A 20,443-nucleotide genomic window follows, 5' to 3' on the forward strand; every position below is an offset into this window, starting at 1 on the left:
TGTCCAAAAGCTACACAACGCTACTACCGTAAAATTAACGCCACACCATTTCTCCCTAGCAAAGCACATTTCCGTAACGTAGCATAATAGATGAATTATCGTTTCTCGTAGAAAAAGCAATCGAGCGAACTTGCTTCGTTCAGGATGTAAGCGCCAACACCTACAGCACCGGAAGCCATGCGACACGATAGCGTACAAGGGTCTCTTTTTGTGTGCGAGCTCGTACGCTTTTCGGTACTTTATTGTGTGCTTCCAAAACTCCCGGGAGGTAGCAACGGAAGTAGAAAAGTTTTATTTTATTATGCTTAAACTATTTTCCGACCGGTTCCAAGATAGTTTTTCATCAACCATATCGTTTCCAACCTGCCACCAGAAAAGTGCGTTGAGTGTGGGCTGGAAAAGGTACTAAAATCTGCTTAAAAACCCTTTAGGAGAAATTTTTCGTCAAAAAAAGTTATCCGTTTACCGCTTATTATGTAGTTTTAGAGTTTTTAGATATTTTCGAAACACAATACCGTCAGAGTGCAATAGATTGGCTTCACCCGGAAGATAGTCGATCGTACGACTTCTTCGAGGGTTGGTGGAGCTTCGTGTTGGCTTATGCTGTGAGTAATTTTCTCATAATTACTGTTTTATTTTCCACTATTTCCAATTGAATACGAGATAACTAAAGGTATACTAACATCAACACATGCGTTCAAAAAAATATCGCATTTATGCTAAGGATTTTTCCACCCATAGCCACTCAGCGGTGCTTTTGAAATGATTTCATGTACATTTTTTTTATCGTAAATCGATTTCATCTTTATTGATATCTGATACACAAACAGTTTAAACCTATTCAATAATATTCCTACGCTCTTTAAATGGCTAAATTCCGGTAAGAACAGTGCCAACCCCTTCGTTAACACTTGATCGTCTTTCGCAACGCGTAACATCAAACTTTAACCAATCCGCAACGGAAAACCTAACTAGTCTTGATTCGAACAACAAAAACCGATCGTACGATACTCCGTTGCGTTTTGCACCATAGTCTATCACAGATTGTGTAACGTTGTATGGGGTAGGAAGCTGGGGATCTGATCGATGTATAGATTAAGTATACAAATTTGTCACATTAAAAATCCAAAACTCGTGCCTGTAGGTAGATTGGTACCGAAAACAATATCTAAATCGTGTATAATAAAGTGTCTTACACTGCTAGTGATACAAAAAACGCACTCAAACCACTCCGCTTCCTGGCATAGGTAAACAACTGATCTTATTTGTACACAGTCTTGGTAAAAAAAAGGAAACACACCTTAAAATGGACACACTCCATTGGCACCATTGCTGCCATCCATTCTTGGTTTGTTTTGCTCTACATTCTGCCCGTCTCACCTTCGGTGCAACAGTCATCGAAGATTGGTCAGATTCATTCTTGCGGAGGACACATCCGGGAAGTAGTATCATTTCAGTACGGTTTCCGGATGGAATCCCCCAGGAAGGAGTGCACTCCGTTGGAGGCTATCGATTGTGTTGATTGCACGAACTCTGGCAAGTTCTGGCCCGAAGAAGAGTACTTGGTTTATCATCGAGATTTCGTCGCCTGGAAAAGATACCATCGAAATAGTTATATGGAACATTTCATTTACATTTGGTTTGTGAATGCTTCTACTTACTTGTAAGTTTTGATCCGTTGTCGTACCGTAAGGCAAGCTGTCACCAGTGACTGCAGGCATGCTGGTCTGTGGTTTCATTTCTTCGGCAAAAACCACTACGCCTGTGGTCTTGCTGGCGGTACCGTAGTGACCAAACGATTCTTGTGGTAGAAACCGATGGATGACAGGCGAAATCAACTCAGGATCGATGTACCGGAGATCACGCGGGCCCGTTATGAACGAAACGATCGTACCAACGATCAGCACCGTCAGCACACCGATCGGGGTGATCCAGTGGTACGACAGCCGGTAGAGAGGAAACACACCGGACTCATCCGGGTAGGCAGGACGCACCATAGTGACGTTCGTAAGCAGATCTTCGATGCAACCGTCGACCGAGACGGGCAACTTGTGTGGCACAAGCTCACCGGACGCTCCGGCAAACTGACTTCCTAGCGAAACCCATCCGGACAGAAGCGCTCCCGAAACGCCTCCAAACAGGGCTCCCTTTGTGTTACTCCAAGGGATCAACATTCCCAGTGTGAAGATTCCGCATGTCGTACCGGCAGCAATGGCGGACAGCGAAGAGGCTACGCTCAGAATACCGCCCAACCTCTCGATGATAAACAGACAGCCCATCGCGGCCAACCCCAGTACAATAACACTTCCACGGACAAAAATATTCGCCACGAACGGGGTTGGATTCACCCGAAACAGACCTTTCAGGATATCCTCAAGCAGAACAGCTGAGGTGGAGTTCAACACGACTGACAGTGAGCTCAGCGCGGCCCCGAACACACCGGCAATGAACAGTCCCGGTATTCCCTTCAGCTTCCCGACCGCCTCCATCACGTAGTGCGGAAACAGTTGATCGTCCGTCGTAACCAGCCCGATCGTGGCCGGATCACACTCGTAGTATTTACCGTACAGCAGCAGCCCGGCGTAGCAGCAAACCGAAACAAACACACCCATTCCAACGGTGAACATCGCGATAGAGCTGTATGGGTGAGAAAAACAGAAGTTAGCAATACGATAAGATACAACGTGGGAGGCAAACTTACAGCCTCGCTTTCTTCAGATTCGGTAGCGACATGTAGCGCTGCACCATCGTCTGGTTGACGGAATTGAACGAGGTCCAATAGAAAAACCCTCCAATCAGCACAGCCCAGAAGGTTTGTCGTTCATACATTGAGGGATTCATACTGGAATAAAAATACAGAAAAATGCTGTAGAGGTTTTGCTAGGGTGCCTTACAAGTGAGAATTGAAAAGGTAATCGATCAATCATTCCCTATGTCATAAACTTCAAATCACTACCAACAACTCCTATCGCTTCGCAGCCCTCCATAAAATAATCCCCCTGAGGCCTTGACTCATAAAAATTACCAAATGAGTTCTCGTTTGAATTGTAAATAGATCAATAGTAAATATCTAACATATTATTTGAACATGTGTGGCTTCCGTTTTTACTATGTCTATTCCCTCAGATAATCTCATACAAAGCAATAGGTCAAGAATATTGGTCAAAGTCTTGCGATAAACTAGTTGCGTCTTCCCTTATCATACAGCCAAAAGTACCTTGCCTTATATGAACCTTATAACACTTAATCTTTACAAGCTTCCACTTGATTAGGCACACTTCTACTGGAAGAAGTGCATTTCATAAGCCATTGTTTATGATCCTGAATTATAAAAACTACAGATAAGGTCCTTCGAACCAAAAGTTCAAAGTAATAAATGCGTTAATGAAATCCTTACTTGAAAAAGTCAATACGTCCACCCTCTACCGAACGATCCCAGATGACATCCGGTCCTCCGATCGCGATCGTACCGATGATCACGACGACAACGACCGAGATGAACATTACCACCACCTGCCACGCATCGGTAAACACGACCGCCTTAATGCCACCCTGCAAGTAGATTAATTAATGGAAATTGTAATAATCTGCATGATGGACCCCCAGATGTGTACGAGAACCCCCGAGATCAATACGCTTACCAGCAGGGTGTAGAATATGCAAACGACGCACACGATCGCACCGATCACGTAAAGGTTGAATCCAGTTACTGCAGGTATGGGAAAAATATGTTTTATTGTAGTTGGAGTTTCCGCCTTACAACTGCACAGTGACTAACCTTGGTTGAAGGCCAACGCTGGCACGTAGATGATCATCGGGAGGAAAAGTAACTGTTGCGATTGAGTAGAAAAATAAACTGGTTATTGATTTGCGTAAATGTATGCACGTTTCTGACTTTACGTTGAGGAAGCCACGAAACTTCGTAAGATTCTATATATCTGGCAAGCAAATGCCGTACCTCATCGATAACGAACATGACGGAGGCGATCGAGCGGACATGCGTATTGAACCGCAATTCCAGATACTCGTACGAAGAGTTCAACTTGAGCGAGCAAAACACCGGCAGATAGACGGTGCATACGGCGTAGCCCATCAGCAGGATCGGCACCACGATCAGCCAGTACTGTGTGCCAAAGTTATAGATCTCCGACGGTGTACCGAGGATGGTGACGCCGGAAATGTAGCCCGCGACGAGACTCATCGCCACCGGGAACGCCTTTAGCTTCCGCGAGCCAAGCAGATACTCGTCCATTGTCGACGACCCGAACGTGGTCGCCTTCTTTCCGGCGGGGGCCCCAGAAGATCGCCGAGGGCCCGGCGACTCATCATCGCTACTGCTGCTCTCCGGCGTACCGGTGTCGCCGGAACCGGTGGACCTTTTGAAGAAGCCAAAGTAAATGCCACAGGCCGCCGAAAGGAGTAGCATTAAGCCGAACATACAGTAGTCGACCACGCTGAACTGGTACAGCTCCCGCAGGCTTTCGGCCAGGGTACTTCTACCGGTGGCCATCTGGAAGGGTAAAAGCAGGAAATCGAGGGACAAGATAAGTAGCAGCAGCCAAAGACAGTGATGACTAATATGGTAGATAGAGATATGGCCCTCCACCCCCAACCACGGACCCCAAAAACACTATCACGAAGGCGGGCTTTAAATGGCGCCCGAAAACAACGACACGAGGCGTCTTATCGCGAAACGATCGCGAGTCAAGTGACAATTGAAAACGACTATTTGCCCGCTTTCCGCTTCGGTCCGACCGCGAATATAAACGAATTGTGGAGAATATACTGTTTACACCCCAGCTCCTTCGAATGTCGGACTTTGAACCCTGTCGCAGAGCGATAAAAGCTAGGGGGCCGTAAAGGTGTAATAAAAAAACACCCCATTGAGATAGATAAAGGCATCATCAAGGCGGTTACCGCGATGACTGGACGAATTGTGGAAGAAATCTTCCTGGAGAACCGGTATTTCAGAATGAGATATTCTATCAGCACCACCGCCATCACCACAAACCGACGGTCATATCTTCCACCGGGAAGGAGGCTTCATTACAATTGAAAGTAAGTCATACGGCGGCGTGTAAATACTGCGCTAATTACCCGTCGGTGAAAAGCAGACGGCAATTAGCAAAAGTAGCCGCAATTACTGGCATACAACAACGTGTCCATATCAAGGCTGTGAGAGCGGTGGTGGAGGCTTGAACACGGTTATTTACACGCGTTAAACCTGGTGATAATTTATGCACTGTAAGCCTTTCCAGAAGCATCTTGATTGATGACAGTGAAGAGGGATTTATTGAGGAATTGAAGTTTCCTGAATCGTGCCAATCATTTTCCAATTGTAGTGCCAGCAAAGCAAGCACCCATTAATTACAAGTGTAGTTATGAACCCAACCGAAATCTAATCTACTCCCAAACGGACCAAAACCGTAGCATTTAAAAGTGCTAATAAACACGGACCGAATGCCCCCGCGTCGGTGACCGATGGTCACTCTGAACTCGGTCACTAATGTGCGAGTGTTTGTAGCCCGGTCCGGGGGTTTGGCGTACACGCGCAACAAAACCTGCCATCGAGTCGAGCTGGACTTTGACCGCGCATCGTTTTGTTGTTTGCCCACCAACTCCAAACGAAGGCGCGATCGGCGATCATTGTGCGCGTATGTTGATATTGAACGTGCCCTGTAGTGACATTAGATTTCTATTTACTCTACAAAAAAGTCCACGATGCTATGAACCGACAATCGAACTCGCTACCAAATATGGTTTGATATTTTGTTGGCTACTAATAATGTGTAAATAATGGCTTTTAAGGTTGCAGTTACGAAACATGTTGTCAATTTTTTCTACGAGATATTTTTCTCAGTCTATGCACGACGAATATGAAAAAGGATTCGAGTATGAAACACGATCGTTTCCGATGTAAAATATATTACTAAAACCGATTGTCAGTGAACATCAAGTTTCAGCATTAAGTTTTATAGATCAATTCAGCCCTCTGTTTTGAATTTCTTTTGGGGGTAATGATGGTCTTCGTTCAACCGGTCGATTTGCCCGTTTACTAGGGTAACTTATGCAGCTCAGTCCGAGGGTCGTTCGCATTAATGAAGTGAAGGTTACTGAGGCATAACATCGCTGTTGCATTTTTGCTTCAAAACATTTTCCACCAACTTAAGCCCTTATAGTTGACTAGTGTTTGGACATTATTTCTTTTTTGTCTATAACAATTAACATGTAGAACAATTAAGATACTATTCTACGCTGTCATTGCTGTGTCTGTGCAACTGCACATTCGTCATTACGCAACTAACTCATGATGTATTTATAAGGTGCATTAGAACAATGCCGAAAAGCTAAATCGCCGTCGAGAGGATGCCTTCACCTAACAATATCACACTGTAAGGAATGCGAATGATCGCGATCGTACATTCGATCCGTTCGTTGCACAAGCGCATTCAAGAGAGGCTGTATGCATCTAACAGTAACCACTTTGTATAGGGCTAGCGGGATGGGAATGTCAACCCATCACAGCAACAGTGTTGATGTCACTAGGACGGTGCAATACGAAACGATACCAAGTCAATACGTCCGCCTGAGAAAAAAGTTCAGATGAGCGAAAAATGGTTTCATAAAAATGTCCGGGAGCACACAAACTACGTGCTACACAGGTCAATGTCCATCGATGACGCACAGGTGAAGTAACATTCCTGTAAACCCCCAACGCGCTCTCCCTGTTGGGGAAAAGGAGGCAAAAAGAGACGTTGTTGGATTAGAAGATAAAATGATAAATATCGAAAGATACAGTACAGCATTCAATAACGCACGCGGTTCGTCTGGACGATAACGACGATCAAAGAGGGCGAGACTCATCGTTTTCGGACTGGTAATTTACGATACCATATCCCTATCGAAGCAAGCCACGGAAGGTTATGACGTACGCCAGTATCAACTACAGGTGCACGAGCAATAAGGCGTAGAAGCCTTTTCACTGGATAACGCCGATGAGTTGGTGCATTTTATTTCCCTGGCTCGTGTAGGGAAATACGCACATTCTACAGGTGAGACTAATCAAATTAATGTCACGAGGTTGAAGAAGGAGTTCATAAAGCCATTGAAATAGTCTTTACAAATTCTTTGTCCACTTCACGAGTGCTGATCGATACAGAATATTTGTGTGGACTGCGTAGCCGGTTTTCAAGCGATCCTGTTTCGCCTCTCCTTAAAAGTAAAGTTGCTACACATTGCTCAAGGACACCGGCTAACCGTTCGTTTTCGAACTCCCGGTCAGATAAGACCAAACCTTCCCCTTTACGCTTGAGGATTACTTTAAACACAACAACACACTGGCTACACTACCTTGAGCGTTGGAACAAAAAAGATTAACCTTTCGCGGGGTTGTGTCGAGCCTCGTTTTCCTTTCGTTCGGAACCGTTTCTGTCACTGCTCGTGCCGGCACAAGCTACTGGTTCGGCGTTACAATCGCCACTAAACCGTTCGCGGTTCCGCGGATGACGGGGAGTGTGTCGCGCGCGCAAGATGCGTTTCGCGGCTTTACACAAACAGCTGCTTTTTCTCGTGCCCGCCGGGCGGTTGGTAATGGTGCCGGAACCTCGCGGTGTGGTCGCGGTACTGCCCGTGTATACGTGGTGCCACATGGAGGCACGGGTTGTTTGCACAACACGTTGTATGGAGCGCAATTACTTCTGCGGGCCATCGTAGCCCGCGCCTTCGTTCGCCATGCTCCAGTTTGTTCTCCGACAACCATTGGCTTGATTAAATGCGACGCCAGCGAAAGTGAATACCAACCAAAAATCAGCTGACGCCAACAATTGGTCGGAAACCTCCTGCTTTCCAGCGGCACTGTTGTACAGTGGGCCTGGCGCTTTTCACGACGTCATCACTTGTCAAACGCGTTGTTATGCAATGTAAAATAAGAAATTCATCTTGAAATTCACCAGCCTAAAATACTCAGCAAACCACCTACATTCCTACTTATTCTGTTTCACGACACGAATAGAATGGACCGGGGCCGAATCCCGTTTGATTTGCGAACGAAAGGAAAATGTAAACAACTCACTTCACATACCTTCTCGCCGAAGCTATTCGTCGCACGCCCGTACAGTTCACGTCACTTTCAAAACAGTCACGAAAAAAAGGACACAAGTATCTCGAGATGACCCCAACAGCAAGATCGACGCGATTCCGACCCCACAAAGTGCTGAACACAAATTATTTTGTTTACCTTTCGGTGTGGACACTCAACTATCCCAGTTGCAAAAGGGAGTACTAATGCGGGCCACTAAACACGGCGCTAATCGAAGTGGTCGCTGCTTGTAATAGTGGTGGTGATGTTGATGTTGGTACTATCGATACGTCAACATCATATGGTGGATGAAAGGAGGGGGGGTTTCGAACGTCACGTGCAAACTCCTCCTCAAAACATTATGCTGCGTTTCGACTGGGAATAAACAAAATAGTACGGCACGTGTCACTAACTAATAAAGCTTTGCGAGGTAATGGCTAGAATTTATATGAAAAATGTGGAAACTGTAAAAAAAGGCGAAGGCATGTCATCAAACCATTTTTGATCTTTCACAAATCAATCTATCGAAGCATGCGTTTACATATATTTGCAAATATTTATTATACAATCACGGTTAACCAGTTTTTAAATGGATTTCAAGTAAAATTGGATATTAAAAGTGAGATAAAATCAAAGAGAGAACAATAAGAATATAATTTGCCTCAAACTCGTTAAAACAATTCTAAGTAAAGGGTTAACAATAAATAAATGTGCGCGCATTCGAAGAAACACGCTAAGCAGAACTGCAAATTAAATGCTTAGTATTATGCGTAATAGGATGTAACCGGATGATGAAATGGGCTTCCACATGGTTCATCACTCATACGGTCTGAACTGGATCTTTCCCTTAGTAAAATGTAATCAAATAATCCAGCGCATCTACATGTCCAAAACACATGATAATAGTTTTAAAAAAAATCATGAAATCACAATAAATGTTTACCTGACGAAAAAGTAAAGATTTTTCATCGAAAGCTGCATCAATTTCGTGCAAAACTATTGGGCAATTAATTTTGCTTTTTTATTGCATTGTGTCCGTATCTAAACTCACTTGTACAGCCATATGTTTGTGACTGTGTAACTTGGCATAGTTGTATGCACTTTAGGCGACTATCCACGGTAAGCAAAAGGACAAGTCTACTAAGCCAGCTAGGTTTGGTCGAAAATGGTAGTTATGTCCAAGAAAAAAAGTTCTGTGTAATTAATGATGTCAGAACTGTAGTGCAAGCTTTTTCAACACTGCCACATGACGTCGGAATGACCTGGCGTAAAAGATTTTATCATTTAACAAATACATATTTTTTTACACAACACGAAATCTTTTCTTCAAAGAACAAAAAACCTTATATTGCACCCAGAACTTTGATTGTGCTTCAACGGGCATTTGCAAAACGCTCTTATTTCGTTGAATGGAAAGTTGCACTTTAGTTCAGTTTTCAGTTTTTACCTTTATTTCATACACACCTCCGTGGCTAGCGGTTTTGGTGTAAAGGAAAAAAAAGATCAGATTGGATTGAAATTTGGTTGAGAACTACGGACGGACAAAGAGTCGAACTTGTTAACGTAAATGTCAACAGGAACAAAACCATCAATTCAGTTATACTAAACTGAAATCCCAACCGAGAGCGAACCCTGCCCTGTACGAGAGACTATCCACGTACACAAAGGGAAAAAGTGAAGTAAGCACTTCATGCTGCAGGCATGACCGAAAACGGTCGTTGCGCCAAGAAGAAAGCTAAAAAAACAATAAAACTTGCGTTAAATAAAACATAAGTAAAGCCTAGCTTTGCGTGCGCGATTCTACACCAAGTGAGTTGATGCCCCTAATCGCAATTGATCGGACGTAAATCTCGTATGTCCATTGTCGAATGACGGATATAAATTGCTCATATTGCTTCCTGTATATCCTGTTTTGAGGCGGTGCCTTCTAATCTAATTCAGATAGGACCTTTGTAAGCTGAACGATCATTACAAAAAACCCTTCTAAAAGATGTTTTATCTCAATCAATGCCATACATCTTGAGTGCCATATGCCACCACTACTGTTGCTGCTGCTGCTGCTGCTGTTGTTGCAAACGCAGTTCTTTAACTTTTGAAGACAGCTTCTCATTCTCTCGGGCCATCTCACGTGCCAGCTGCACGTCAATTTCTGCATTCTTTTCGATGATTTTTGAAATAGTTTTAAGCGTTGCCTTTGCTGCTCCGGATACAACAGGCTGTGCAGAAGAATCACCTCTCGTTTTGGTGATGTTTTCGTTTCTGTCACTGCTGGCCACTAAACGATTGCGGTTCAGCCGATCCTGCACACTGCTTCCCGCACCACCGCCAGCTGTACTGCCACCTTTTCCATTTTGCAACGACGAGCCGGAGAAAGGCCCCTTACCGCCGCCGGTGTGCTTTTTGGCACTCTCTCCACCACGGTCCGATTTTCGTCCCGTTACGTTACGATTGAAATGATCGACCGAATGCGTTCCAGTGGAATCCCGGCTTCCTTGTTGCATCTCCTTACGTCCGCCGACCGTAAGCGGCAAGGGATGATGACCATGGCCATGCGAATGTTGATGGCCGCCACCCGAATGGTGGTTATGTTGGTTATGATGATTGTGCTCACCTGGACCGGTGTGAAATTGAAACTGTGGCTTCGCTGCCTGGCGAGGCCCAACTCTTCCACTACCGATAATCGGAGGAGTGGTCACTACGAAAAAGTAAAGAACAAAGATATTTAATGCTTCAGGCGTGGAATGGCTACAGGAGGAGAAAGGATGCCAGTACCTTTCACGCTTTTAAATTCTCCGTCTCGTGAAACCGAGACTGTAAGATTCGGTTCCAGCTTCGCCGACGATTGCAAGCTGCTATCGTCCTTGCTTTTACCCTCGGAGCCATCGTACTGCTCCCGCCTCCACAGGCCCGCACCTTCGTGCATGCCGGCGGTACCAATCTTACCGTTTCTTCGCTGTTGCTCCCCCGAAGCAGACCGCCAACCATCGTGCTCGTTTGTCGAAAACGATCGTTGAATATTCGGTCCCCCATGGTGATGGTGACTGTGGTGCCCATGATGATGGGACGATTTTCCCGAGCCTACACGAGGCCTTCCGCCCTGTTGCGGCCCCCCAGGATCCCGTGGTCCTTGCCGATGGCCACTTCTATTGTTCGGGTTTCGGCGATCGAAATTATCACCACCCTTGCTGGCGGTAGGGCTTCTTCCGTTGGGGCTCGCCAGTTGCGTCGAATTATTGCCGTTGATACCATTATTGCCATTGTTTGCCGCTGCAGCAGCGGCAGCCTTCTCACCGTCACGTTCAACGTCAGCCAGAAAGCTGTACGCGGGATCCGGTGGAGGTCCTTCGCCTTCCGCAAACACCTTGTAATCTTTAGCTATCTTCTGGATAAAGGCATCCTTTTCCTTTTTCTTTTCTGTAAAACAAAGCCAGAACGATTTACACCGAGCTAGAATAACTTTCCCTATCTCTTGCCCGCCGGCAGAAAACATTTATCATGTTTACCTTCCAACTGCGCCAACGTCTCCGGATCGAGGTCGTAGTTGAAGTCTATTTTGTCGTACTTGTGCTCCCGTGGCCAGTCGTCGTCCTTGGGCGGTTTTATCTCAACCATTGCATTTTCCTTCATTGCCCGAAGACGATCTTCCTCCGCTTCACGGTACTTTTGCTCTATTTCCTCATTCCGTTTCTTGATCCGGGCAATGCGGGCCTCTAGATCTTCCTGGCTCTGCACGGACGTCATGCTTGCGTGGTTCGGTTTACTGACAAAAATGACTGTGAAACCAAGAAGAAACGGATGTGTAACGTTTTTGCCGGTAAAGTCTTCCATAAAAAAAAGCGTGGACAGAAAAAACTTAAGACATTCGATGAAGCATGCGAGGGAATGGATAATTTGTCTTCCGTCTCCCATTTTCCGCGATGTTTCTTCTTTTATCCCGATCGAACGATGGTCTTGAAGCACCTAATTAAGTTGTGATTCAAAAACGGAAATCTTGGCCAAATACCGAAGAAGAACTTCCGAACAGGTGTTAGCTATCTGTCTAGGAGGCTATTTTTGTTTTATTTTGGAACAATAGACCGCTTTTCTTATTCTGGGCATATTAGCGTAGCATCGTGGCAACTAAGATCGGATTTGGTACGGTTTTCCGAGAGAAACCATCCAGCTGGCCTACTTCGATCGTGGCAACGTATTGGACACTTTCTCATGACCGTGCGCGTTTGGCGTGGTGCACGTAACGAACAAAACAACGCCCGTCCCAAGCAGGCCAGACGGGCCACCACTTTACGATTTCTAAATGCGTCGCCGAGTTAACGGTGCAGGCACGGCCATCGTGAATCATTGACTGCAGGTTCCAATGCAAACTTTCACGCGCAGTGAAACGGTAGAAGATAATAGAACCCCAATGTAAACACCGTTATCCGATTTTCTTGCCTATCGGTGACATAAGACCATCTAACAGTACGTTGGATAAAACGTTGAGTAAAGTCAATCAACCAATTAAATAATTCACCTGGTTGTTCGCATGGAATGCACTTCTGAACAAGAATAATCCGCCTGATATCTCGTACGTTACTCTTTTTTTGCTATCACTCTGTACACACTCGATACTAGATTGTTACGAAGGAAAACACTTCATTTCCCACTAAACGGAAATGCAACGTAGGACAATGCCAAACTTTGTCCATCGGAACATGCAAGAGGAAATGAAATATACGGATCTGTGCACCTTTTCCGAGCCAAACCTATTCACAATATGCTGAAAGATGTCTACGCGAATTTTGCACTGATTTTATTCCCCCTCCAATGGGTCTTCTGGCAGGCACGCACACGTCCGAACACCCAGTTCGTGTCAGTCGTAAGCACCGTAAATTCCAGCACTTGTTAGCCGGCTAAGCGCCACTACCTGCTTGTGGGGAATGGGTGGAGGTAATGCGTGCCATTGATGGCAATCAAGACGAAGAATGCAGCAAAGAAAAGTAAACAAAATAAGAACAAAATTACACTTTTTCACCTATGCCCCCCTTTTCCGGGAACCGGGTACCTGCAGCTGCTTTTTGGATTCACGGTTACTGTACAACTTTATTCCGTCAGGATACGTGTGCACGCATTTTCCAATACGATTTAGAACACCATTGCTGGCGGTAAACTTGTTAAAACATTATTATGAATACTTTTTAAAGCAAAAATGGGCAGTTGTTTGTGTTTTCCTCTAATTTCACCACTAGACCGACCAAATTCGGCACTTTCCGAAGTGGCCTCGGGTTATGTCAAAATATTTTCGTCGCCGTCAAAAGTGACAGCAATGGCGGATAGAAGAATGTTTCGTTCAGTTTTCGTCGAGTTTGTTAGTTACTAAAAAAAAGTAGTTTGTCCACAAATTTCAGCTACTAAAAATTATTCCGATTTTTCCCTATTTAAAATATAATAACATTTTTTAATCCAATCGACTTGCTACCGATCATCTGCTCATCTGGTTGTCAAAGGGAAACAAACAGGTTCACCTGTCACTTGTGTCAAACGTCCCAGAACAGAATCCTCCATCGGTCGCACAGTCGGACAAAAACAAAATAGAAACAATTCCCTAGCCGGAATGGCCTCTCGGATGGTTTTGTCGCCCGCACGCCGGCTGGCCAACGTGATTGGATCTCGGTCCATCAGCACACAGGTGTTCGGTTCCCAGTGGGCCACCATTAAGGATGAAATCACACACACTGGCCAGGTGAGTACGGTGCTGGTTGACACGATTACGCAAGTGTACGGCCGCTGGTTTGCCTTAAGTACAGCGATAAATGATCCCTCTTTTCCAGTACTACGAAGCGAACGACTACCGAAATGCACGTTTCGTGAACGCCACCAAAGTAGTGAATCCCAATTGGGCCATAAAAATGATCGACGAAGCCCCGATCATCAAGTCAAAGGAGCGTGTAGTATGCTGTGACGGTGGCACCGATCCAGCCCTCGGTCATCCGAAGGTGTACATTAACTTGGTATGTAAATTGTAACTATTTTCGCAACTAGCAGGAAGTGTAGTTCCTGTATCTATTGGCCTAATGATCATTATTGTTTACAGGATAAACCGGGCGCCCATGCTTGTGGATATTGCGGACTACGATTTGAAAAGATTGATCATCATCACTAGGAATGGGTCGTTGAAAACTGTTTGTGAAATTCACCGTTAGTCAAATAAACGAAGGAAAAATGGCACATTTTCCGCAAAAATAACCAAATCGAGAGCCACTATGTCATGCATAGCATGTGACTATCTGTTGTTACAATCTTCGCTTCCGACGAATAATGAGTGTCCATCGGAATAACATTTAAATGTCGTAATTATTTTGTAATTAGCGAAATACAATTAAAATCCTACGGTTCCAACAAACGTATCTGTCCCTTCAGGAAAATTGTTTGCATCCCTATCCACCTGTTTTTCTATGTTAATCGTCCATCTCTTTCAATGCTTTCTGTTTCTTTTATCTGTCATGGACGGTGCATCGATTGATGCGCTTGTTGCTGTCTGCGCATGCCTCAGTTGCTGTTTGCTGCTTGTACGTCGCGAACCTTTGATCTAGTGTTCAGTAGTGGTTTGACAGCTGAAAAAGATTTTCGCCTTCGGTCGGAATTGGTCGAACTTTTCTAGAATCTTTATATCAAACGGCATCCTGCGGCAGGGATCGCGATAAAATTTGTTTCTTTTGTAATCCATCCTCTTTCTGTCCGATATCTTCAAGGAGTCTTTGCGAGTGTTATAGCATTAGGTGGACATTTCCTACTTAAATGCTTCATTTTCTTCGATCGTCTTCCGTTTCGATTCTCTAGTCTCCTTGTCCAATCATACAGAGGCCGTTTCATACACCAAGCATAATCCTTTTGACGCTGGTAAAAACTTGAAAAACATTCCACAATTCGACCGCCTGCTCCGGTACACGATCCAAAAATCATCAGGTGACGGCACTTGGTAGGCTAAAAGGTGACCTACGTGACTTTTCGCAAAAACAACCGGATCCTTGCACCGCCCCCGGAGTCCTCCGCTGGTACACCGCACTGTCCAATCTGCTATCGCTGCATCAAGCACTCATTAAATCGGTGTGCCAAACAAAACAAATCCTGCGCTGCAAACAAAATTAAATTGATTTAAAGAAGAAAATTGTGTGTGCCTAATTACCTGAAACGGCATTACCCCTTGTCAATTCCTACTCAAAGCAAAAAGGCTCTTGTAGGTGTGAGAGTGTTTTTCGTTTCGTCCCGGGTTCTTTAAAAATCGTCAAAATTTGCGTCGTAAAGATGGACCTTTTAAAAAAATTCATGGGCCTAGACGGCAGAAAGGACGACGACGACGACAATCGGTAAGTTGTGTGACGAAGAGGAAGAGCAGCAGGAAGAAGCGGTGCATCGGTTTGGTTTGTTGATTGAGCCAGGCCTCTTCATGCACACATACCACCCCTTTTTTCTCCCCTTGCCCGGCTAATCTCCCCTCTTCAATTCAAGCCGGGCACTCGTATGCGCCGGTCCGGGATTATGAAAGATTTTTTTTAAATTTTGCATCGTTCATTTCGCAATATTTACACTCTCGTCAGCTCTCAGAAATGCCTTTTGTTCGATTGTTTTTCTCCTTCATTTTCTTAGGAAGAAAAAAACGACACTCAAGGACGAGTTTCGCAAGCCGATCTGGGTTGAAGAGGACGACAGCGACGACGAGCTGTTCGATAATCAGAAAATCTACGGTGTGCAAATTTTCACCAATCCGCTCGAGATGCAAAAACACTTCGAGCATCAGCTGCAGGAGATGTGGAAATCCCTTGAGGAATACGACGGTAGGCACCTGAGGATCGAAAATGTTGATCTCAAATCAAATCACCGTTCGTTTATGTTTATGCTTTCTCCAGAAAATGCGAAAATGTTCGACCATGACTTGAAGCAAGACTTTTTGAAACCCGGCTTCGAGGAAGCAGTTCGTGATATTGGAAAGCAGATAAAACCGCAGGATACTGATCTGGATGGAGAGTATGTGGACAAACTTGGCATGTTTGAAACAAAGATGTTAAAATAACATAATGATTTTTTGTTGTCTTACAGAATTTATCCCGATCAGCTGCATACGCTGCTGCAGCGCATATCGCCGGAACTGAAAGAGCTGATTCCGAAAAAGCGCAACGACATCGGGGCATCGGAGATCGATTCTTCCGACACTGGGCGTCGTAAGCTTACCGACGACGAAAAGGTCATGAATTTGATTCACGGTATCAAGGAACATCGTCAGCCGTCGGCTGGCCCAGTTTCCAAACCAAAACGCGGTGGATTGCAGCAACGTTTCCACGAGGGAGGGATCTTCGAGGGTGCATTCCAAGGGCCGCGAATGTTTGGTCAGAGTATTATTTCGCAAACGATTCGGCGCCCGGATGGGGTAAGGTTTTTTCATTTCAATTTGTACAATATTGTTCCTACACGTAATATTTGTGGTTACCGTGTTTTCAGTCATACGAAACACGTCGCACCGTGCGCGACTCGGAGGGAAACAGCAAAACAACTGTCACTCTCGCCACTAAGGACGGCCGCAAGGAAACGGTCACCACGTACGATGATGGTAGGGCGGTCGAAGGAGAGGGCGGTCTTCCACCGGCTCGTCCTTACCTGGGTATGAAAAAAGGTATACATGCGGAGGGATCTACCGGTGCTCTGCTGGCACTGGACAGCAAGTTCATGCTCAACAACAATGGCTACGTGCTCCCGAAGAACCTCTGGTGACTTCACGCATTGCAAACCGACCGTAACGATGATGATGCGTTAGCAGGCGCTGATCGAAGGTTCCTTCGCAACCACGATCGTCGTCGGTATCGTCGATGTCGTTGTTGTGCTCGGAACGTCAGCGAAAGTCTGAGCCAATCTAGCAGGCTCGTTTCCAGCAGCAGACAACACATTTATCCCAATTCTGTGTGTAGTAGAAAGTGCAACCATATTAGCCGTTGCCATAGTAATAGGAATAGTAGATGTAGCCAACTCAGCTATAGTAGCGTTAGTGGCATTACTTTAAAAGCCACCCACACTTATCACTACAGTATCCAGTACTGCAGTAGCCACCGATGTTGCACCGATCTCTCTTTGATCCTCCCGATCCCGCTTTTTCCATCGGTCGCTGGAACCGTACCAAACTTCCCTCTCTCGCCCTGCCGGTATCGGTTTCATCTGGAGCTGCTTTCTTACATCAACGTTACTTCAGTTGGTATAAGTTATTTAATTTATTTCCTCAAACAACTGTTACTCTTCACATCCTCTATCTGTCTCCTCTTTCTCTGGCGTTGTCAGTGGAATGGCAAAATGTCACGTGGTGCTCGCGAGACCAGCAATTTTTTCTCCGTAATCCGCCGGTGTAGTATTATGTTTCCAATCCTTTCAACCGGTTGTTGGGAACAAGCTTCCCACGCTATAGCGTGCGCCAGCAACGACTTATGAAGGCACTTGCCAAAGCATCCGCCAAGGGTGCCGCACTGTGACTTCATTCTTCGATTGGGAGCAACAATCGGGATGAGTTTGTGATATTATTTTACTTGCATACGTAGCAACAGCAACCGACACGCAACGCCACAGAGGAGGCTACAGAGACACACAGAGGAAGAGGAGGACAGTGACGAAAATAGCCACTGTAAAACGTCTACTACGATTGTGATTATTATTGCCGCAACGATTGTCATTATGATTATTGCTATTTCTAGTATCATTACCGGCAATGATTATGCTAAGTTTGTTAAGGTATACGCTAAGTTCTGCAGCTGATGGTGACTGAATGCATTCCGGCACCGAGAGAAAACCACTGGTGTTAGGATTCCATCGGTAAAGGATATATGTTTTACAAAGTGTGTCGGATAGGACGAGTAGACAGGGAATGGGCACAATAGCGTGGAGATGCAATAGGTTTTCGTAATCGCTTGACATGGTGCTCCTAGCGAGAAGATGTTAGCCGGCATATGAAGGTTTCGTCAGTCCGCGTCCATTGCGCGTTTGTGTGGGTATATATATTTTAGATAGTATGTGTATTTTATTTTATTTTTTTATAGGAAAGGACATTTTTAACAAATTGATACACGATTGTAGGATGAATTTCCAAGTACTGATCATTTGTCGAGAAGAGTAAAGTGCAAACATTAACCGAACGGGCAGGAAAGAGGGTCTAAGAGGAGAAATTGTGTGCAAACAGGCGATAAAAAAGTTGGATGAGCGTGTGTGTATGTGTGCGTGTGTGCATGTGTGCAATAAGTGTTTTAAGTATCCCTTTTTTTAATTATTCGGTTTGCGAATCTTTGAACTTAACGTGGCATCCGGTGAAACTGCCCGATGTACAACTGAAGGGAACTCTACCCATACCAAAAGGATACAAACCAAATGGCAAACCTACAGCAAAACTTCCGGTCTATTTTCTTCTACGCATTGAATCAGTGCGGGGAGGGTGGTACGGTGCCGCTTTCAAACGACAATTTTACAATGTGTACCCTTTTCCTTGCCGTTTTTCGAAACCATTTACCCTAACATATTACGTATACAAAGCTCGGCAAGATTTTATCCTCAACCAGAGAAGCTGGATCACCTTCTTTCCTAACACCTTTACACAACTTCATCCCCATCTCCTACTCTATTCCCGCTCTAATGCGTTTATGCTTAAACATAACCAACATTTAGAGGACAGCCAAGCAATCCCATTTCAAGCTGCTGCGAGTGGCAGAACAGTAAAGACATTTACCCAGAATAATACCTGTAATAGTTATAGTGTGTACTACCCTTTCTTCATCGGCAACTAGCGTTATTTGAGAAACTAATAAACCAACTTAAACTGCAGATACTATCGTGCTTTAAAACTTTGCAGCAGATGTTGAGAAAATAACTTATTGGATTGAATAAAATACTTTATCGTATTCTTTCTTGTCGTTGCAGTACCCGAGTCCATTTTCTTAAAGTTTGTTACGGCTTTATTTTTCGCGCATTCGTCATCGGCACCAAACAAAATCAACATAATTTACAGCTACACAAAGATAAAGCAATGATCGGTATGATAAGTGTTACAATAGTAAAAAAAACGAAAACAAGTATACCTAAACATTGTTATCTCTCGTAAGGATATTGATCATTTGAACCGTTGATGAATAACCATTAAATTAGGGACATATCGGATGTCCATTTTTGCGAGGAGTGCAAAATTTCCGCAACTTATACTAATTCTTCTTTTGTTAAATAATGAAGAGTACATTATTATTTATCAATGATTGGGGATTTTACAAAGATGCTTCCGATACAGTTTTACTTTGGAGAAAAATAAACCTCACAAACAACCGAACAGTACCCTCGGTTAAGCAAAAACAATATACACACATAGTCTATATTCGTAATAAAGCACCGTCTATTGTACAGCAGCTACTACAACATGAGGTGTAAACGTTTCGTTTTGACACGGTTCTATTAATGATTTAGCTATATCTTTATATGGTGTGTTTGTAGGGAAGGAATTAGTGTGACTATTGCAAGGATCGTGAAAGCAGACTTCTTGTACACCGGCCACCCGCGCGTAAAGCTTCGGCAACACGCGAATTGAATTGCTGTTAGTTGGGGCCAGCATGCATGTTGTTTGCTGATTCGCAAAAGGGGTTTCTGTTCTTCTACTATCCATGGGACGTTGCAGACCAAACCACTGGGTAGCTTTCTTTTCACTTTCTTTCCTCGTATAGAGTTTTCCTATGTTCAGAAATTGTCTAGTTTAAATTCATCGTTCATCGTGATATAGTGTTTGTGTGCCAACACGTAGTTTTACAGTATCTGTTGTTTCTCTCCGCCCTCAATTGATTAAAACATTTCCACTATTCATACATGGTGCATCGCTATTTTACAAAACTTTTTGATACAAAGCAGGCTTTGGGTTCACGATCGGTAGCTCCTCCAGTGAAATGTTCTGTTTTATATGTATGTATGTATGTATTTCACCAGACCAACTTGTCAGTATGCTGCAATCTTTCGTTTGGTGTAGATTGTGCAGCAAAATCGTTACGTTCTATTATAATTCTCTATTTGCACGTGTACCAGCATCCAAATGGCCCCACTAGTAATTTTCTTCCTATTGTTTAACGATGCTTCACTGCAAACGGCGCAAACCGTTTACCTTCCTTGTTATTCACAACTTTTTATTTGTGTGTCTGTGTATTGCATTACATTTATTGTTTATGTCGATTTTTCCTACGCAGCTCTTTCCGTTCACTGCATCTTATTATGAAAAGAAAAAAAATCACTTGCTTAAAAATAAATAATTAATCGTTAGCCCACAGAAGGTAACAAAGGAGGAACGAAGTAAATCTTGCAGATGCAGTTTATAGTTTCCAGATTAGGCCAGCC

The 20,443-nt window shown here is 44.4% G+C and overlaps 4 protein-coding genes across 4 annotated transcripts; 2 read left to right on the forward strand and 2 right to left on the reverse strand.

Moving 5' to 3' along the window:
• Nucleotides 1–1,570: 1,570 nt before the first annotated feature.
• Nucleotides 1,571–4,510, reverse strand: LOC131293335 (sodium-coupled monocarboxylate transporter 1). The gene is made up of 7 exons (XM_058321416.1): nucleotides 3,959–4,510; nucleotides 3,779–3,830; nucleotides 3,642–3,709; nucleotides 3,398–3,552; nucleotides 2,702–2,842; nucleotides 1,635–2,637; nucleotides 1,571–1,588 (listed from the first exon to the last, which is right to left on the reverse strand). Exons 1-7 carry the CDS (start codon nucleotides 4,508–4,510, stop codon nucleotides 1,571–1,573), a joined length of 1,989 nt encoding a protein of 662 aa, XP_058177399.1.
• A 5,361-nt stretch (nucleotides 4,511–9,871) lies between these two features.
• LOC131292875 (filaggrin-like) lies at nucleotides 9,872–11,827 on the reverse strand. The gene is made up of 3 exons (XM_058320971.1): nucleotides 11,581–11,827; nucleotides 10,850–11,491; nucleotides 9,872–10,772 (listed from the first exon to the last, which is right to left on the reverse strand). The coding sequence occupies exons 1-3, from the start codon at nucleotides 11,816–11,818 to the stop codon at nucleotides 10,117–10,119; spliced, it is 1,536 nt and encodes a 511-aa protein (XP_058176954.1). The 5' UTR covers nucleotides 11,819–11,827; the 3' UTR covers nucleotides 9,872–10,116.
• A 1,779-nt stretch (nucleotides 11,828–13,606) lies between these two features.
• On the forward strand, nucleotides 13,607–14,254 carry LOC131281212 (NADH dehydrogenase [ubiquinone] iron-sulfur protein 6, mitochondrial). Its single transcript, XM_058310476.1, has 3 exons — nucleotides 13,607–13,796; nucleotides 13,885–14,064; nucleotides 14,148–14,254. Exons 1-3 carry the CDS (start codon nucleotides 13,668–13,670, stop codon nucleotides 14,214–14,216), a joined length of 378 nt encoding a protein of 125 aa, XP_058166459.1. The 5' UTR covers nucleotides 13,607–13,667; the 3' UTR covers nucleotides 14,217–14,254.
• Nucleotides 14,255–15,338: 1,084 nt separating this feature from the next.
• On the forward strand, nucleotides 15,339–17,313 carry LOC131295002 (uncharacterized). The gene is made up of 5 exons (XM_058323061.1): nucleotides 15,339–15,420; nucleotides 15,701–15,888; nucleotides 15,961–16,078; nucleotides 16,151–16,478; nucleotides 16,550–17,313. The coding sequence occupies exons 1-5, from the start codon at nucleotides 15,359–15,361 to the stop codon at nucleotides 16,817–16,819; spliced, it is 966 nt and encodes a 321-aa protein (XP_058179044.1). The 5' UTR covers nucleotides 15,339–15,358; the 3' UTR covers nucleotides 16,820–17,313.
• The last annotated feature ends 3,130 nt before the right edge of the window (nucleotides 17,314–20,443 follow it).

The sequence above is a fragment of the Anopheles ziemanni genome, chromosome 2, assembly GCF_943734765.1.
Source record: "Anopheles ziemanni chromosome 2, idAnoZiCoDA_A2_x.2, whole genome shotgun sequence".
NCBI classification, from domain to species: domain Eukaryota; kingdom Metazoa; phylum Arthropoda; class Insecta; order Diptera; family Culicidae; genus Anopheles; species Anopheles ziemanni.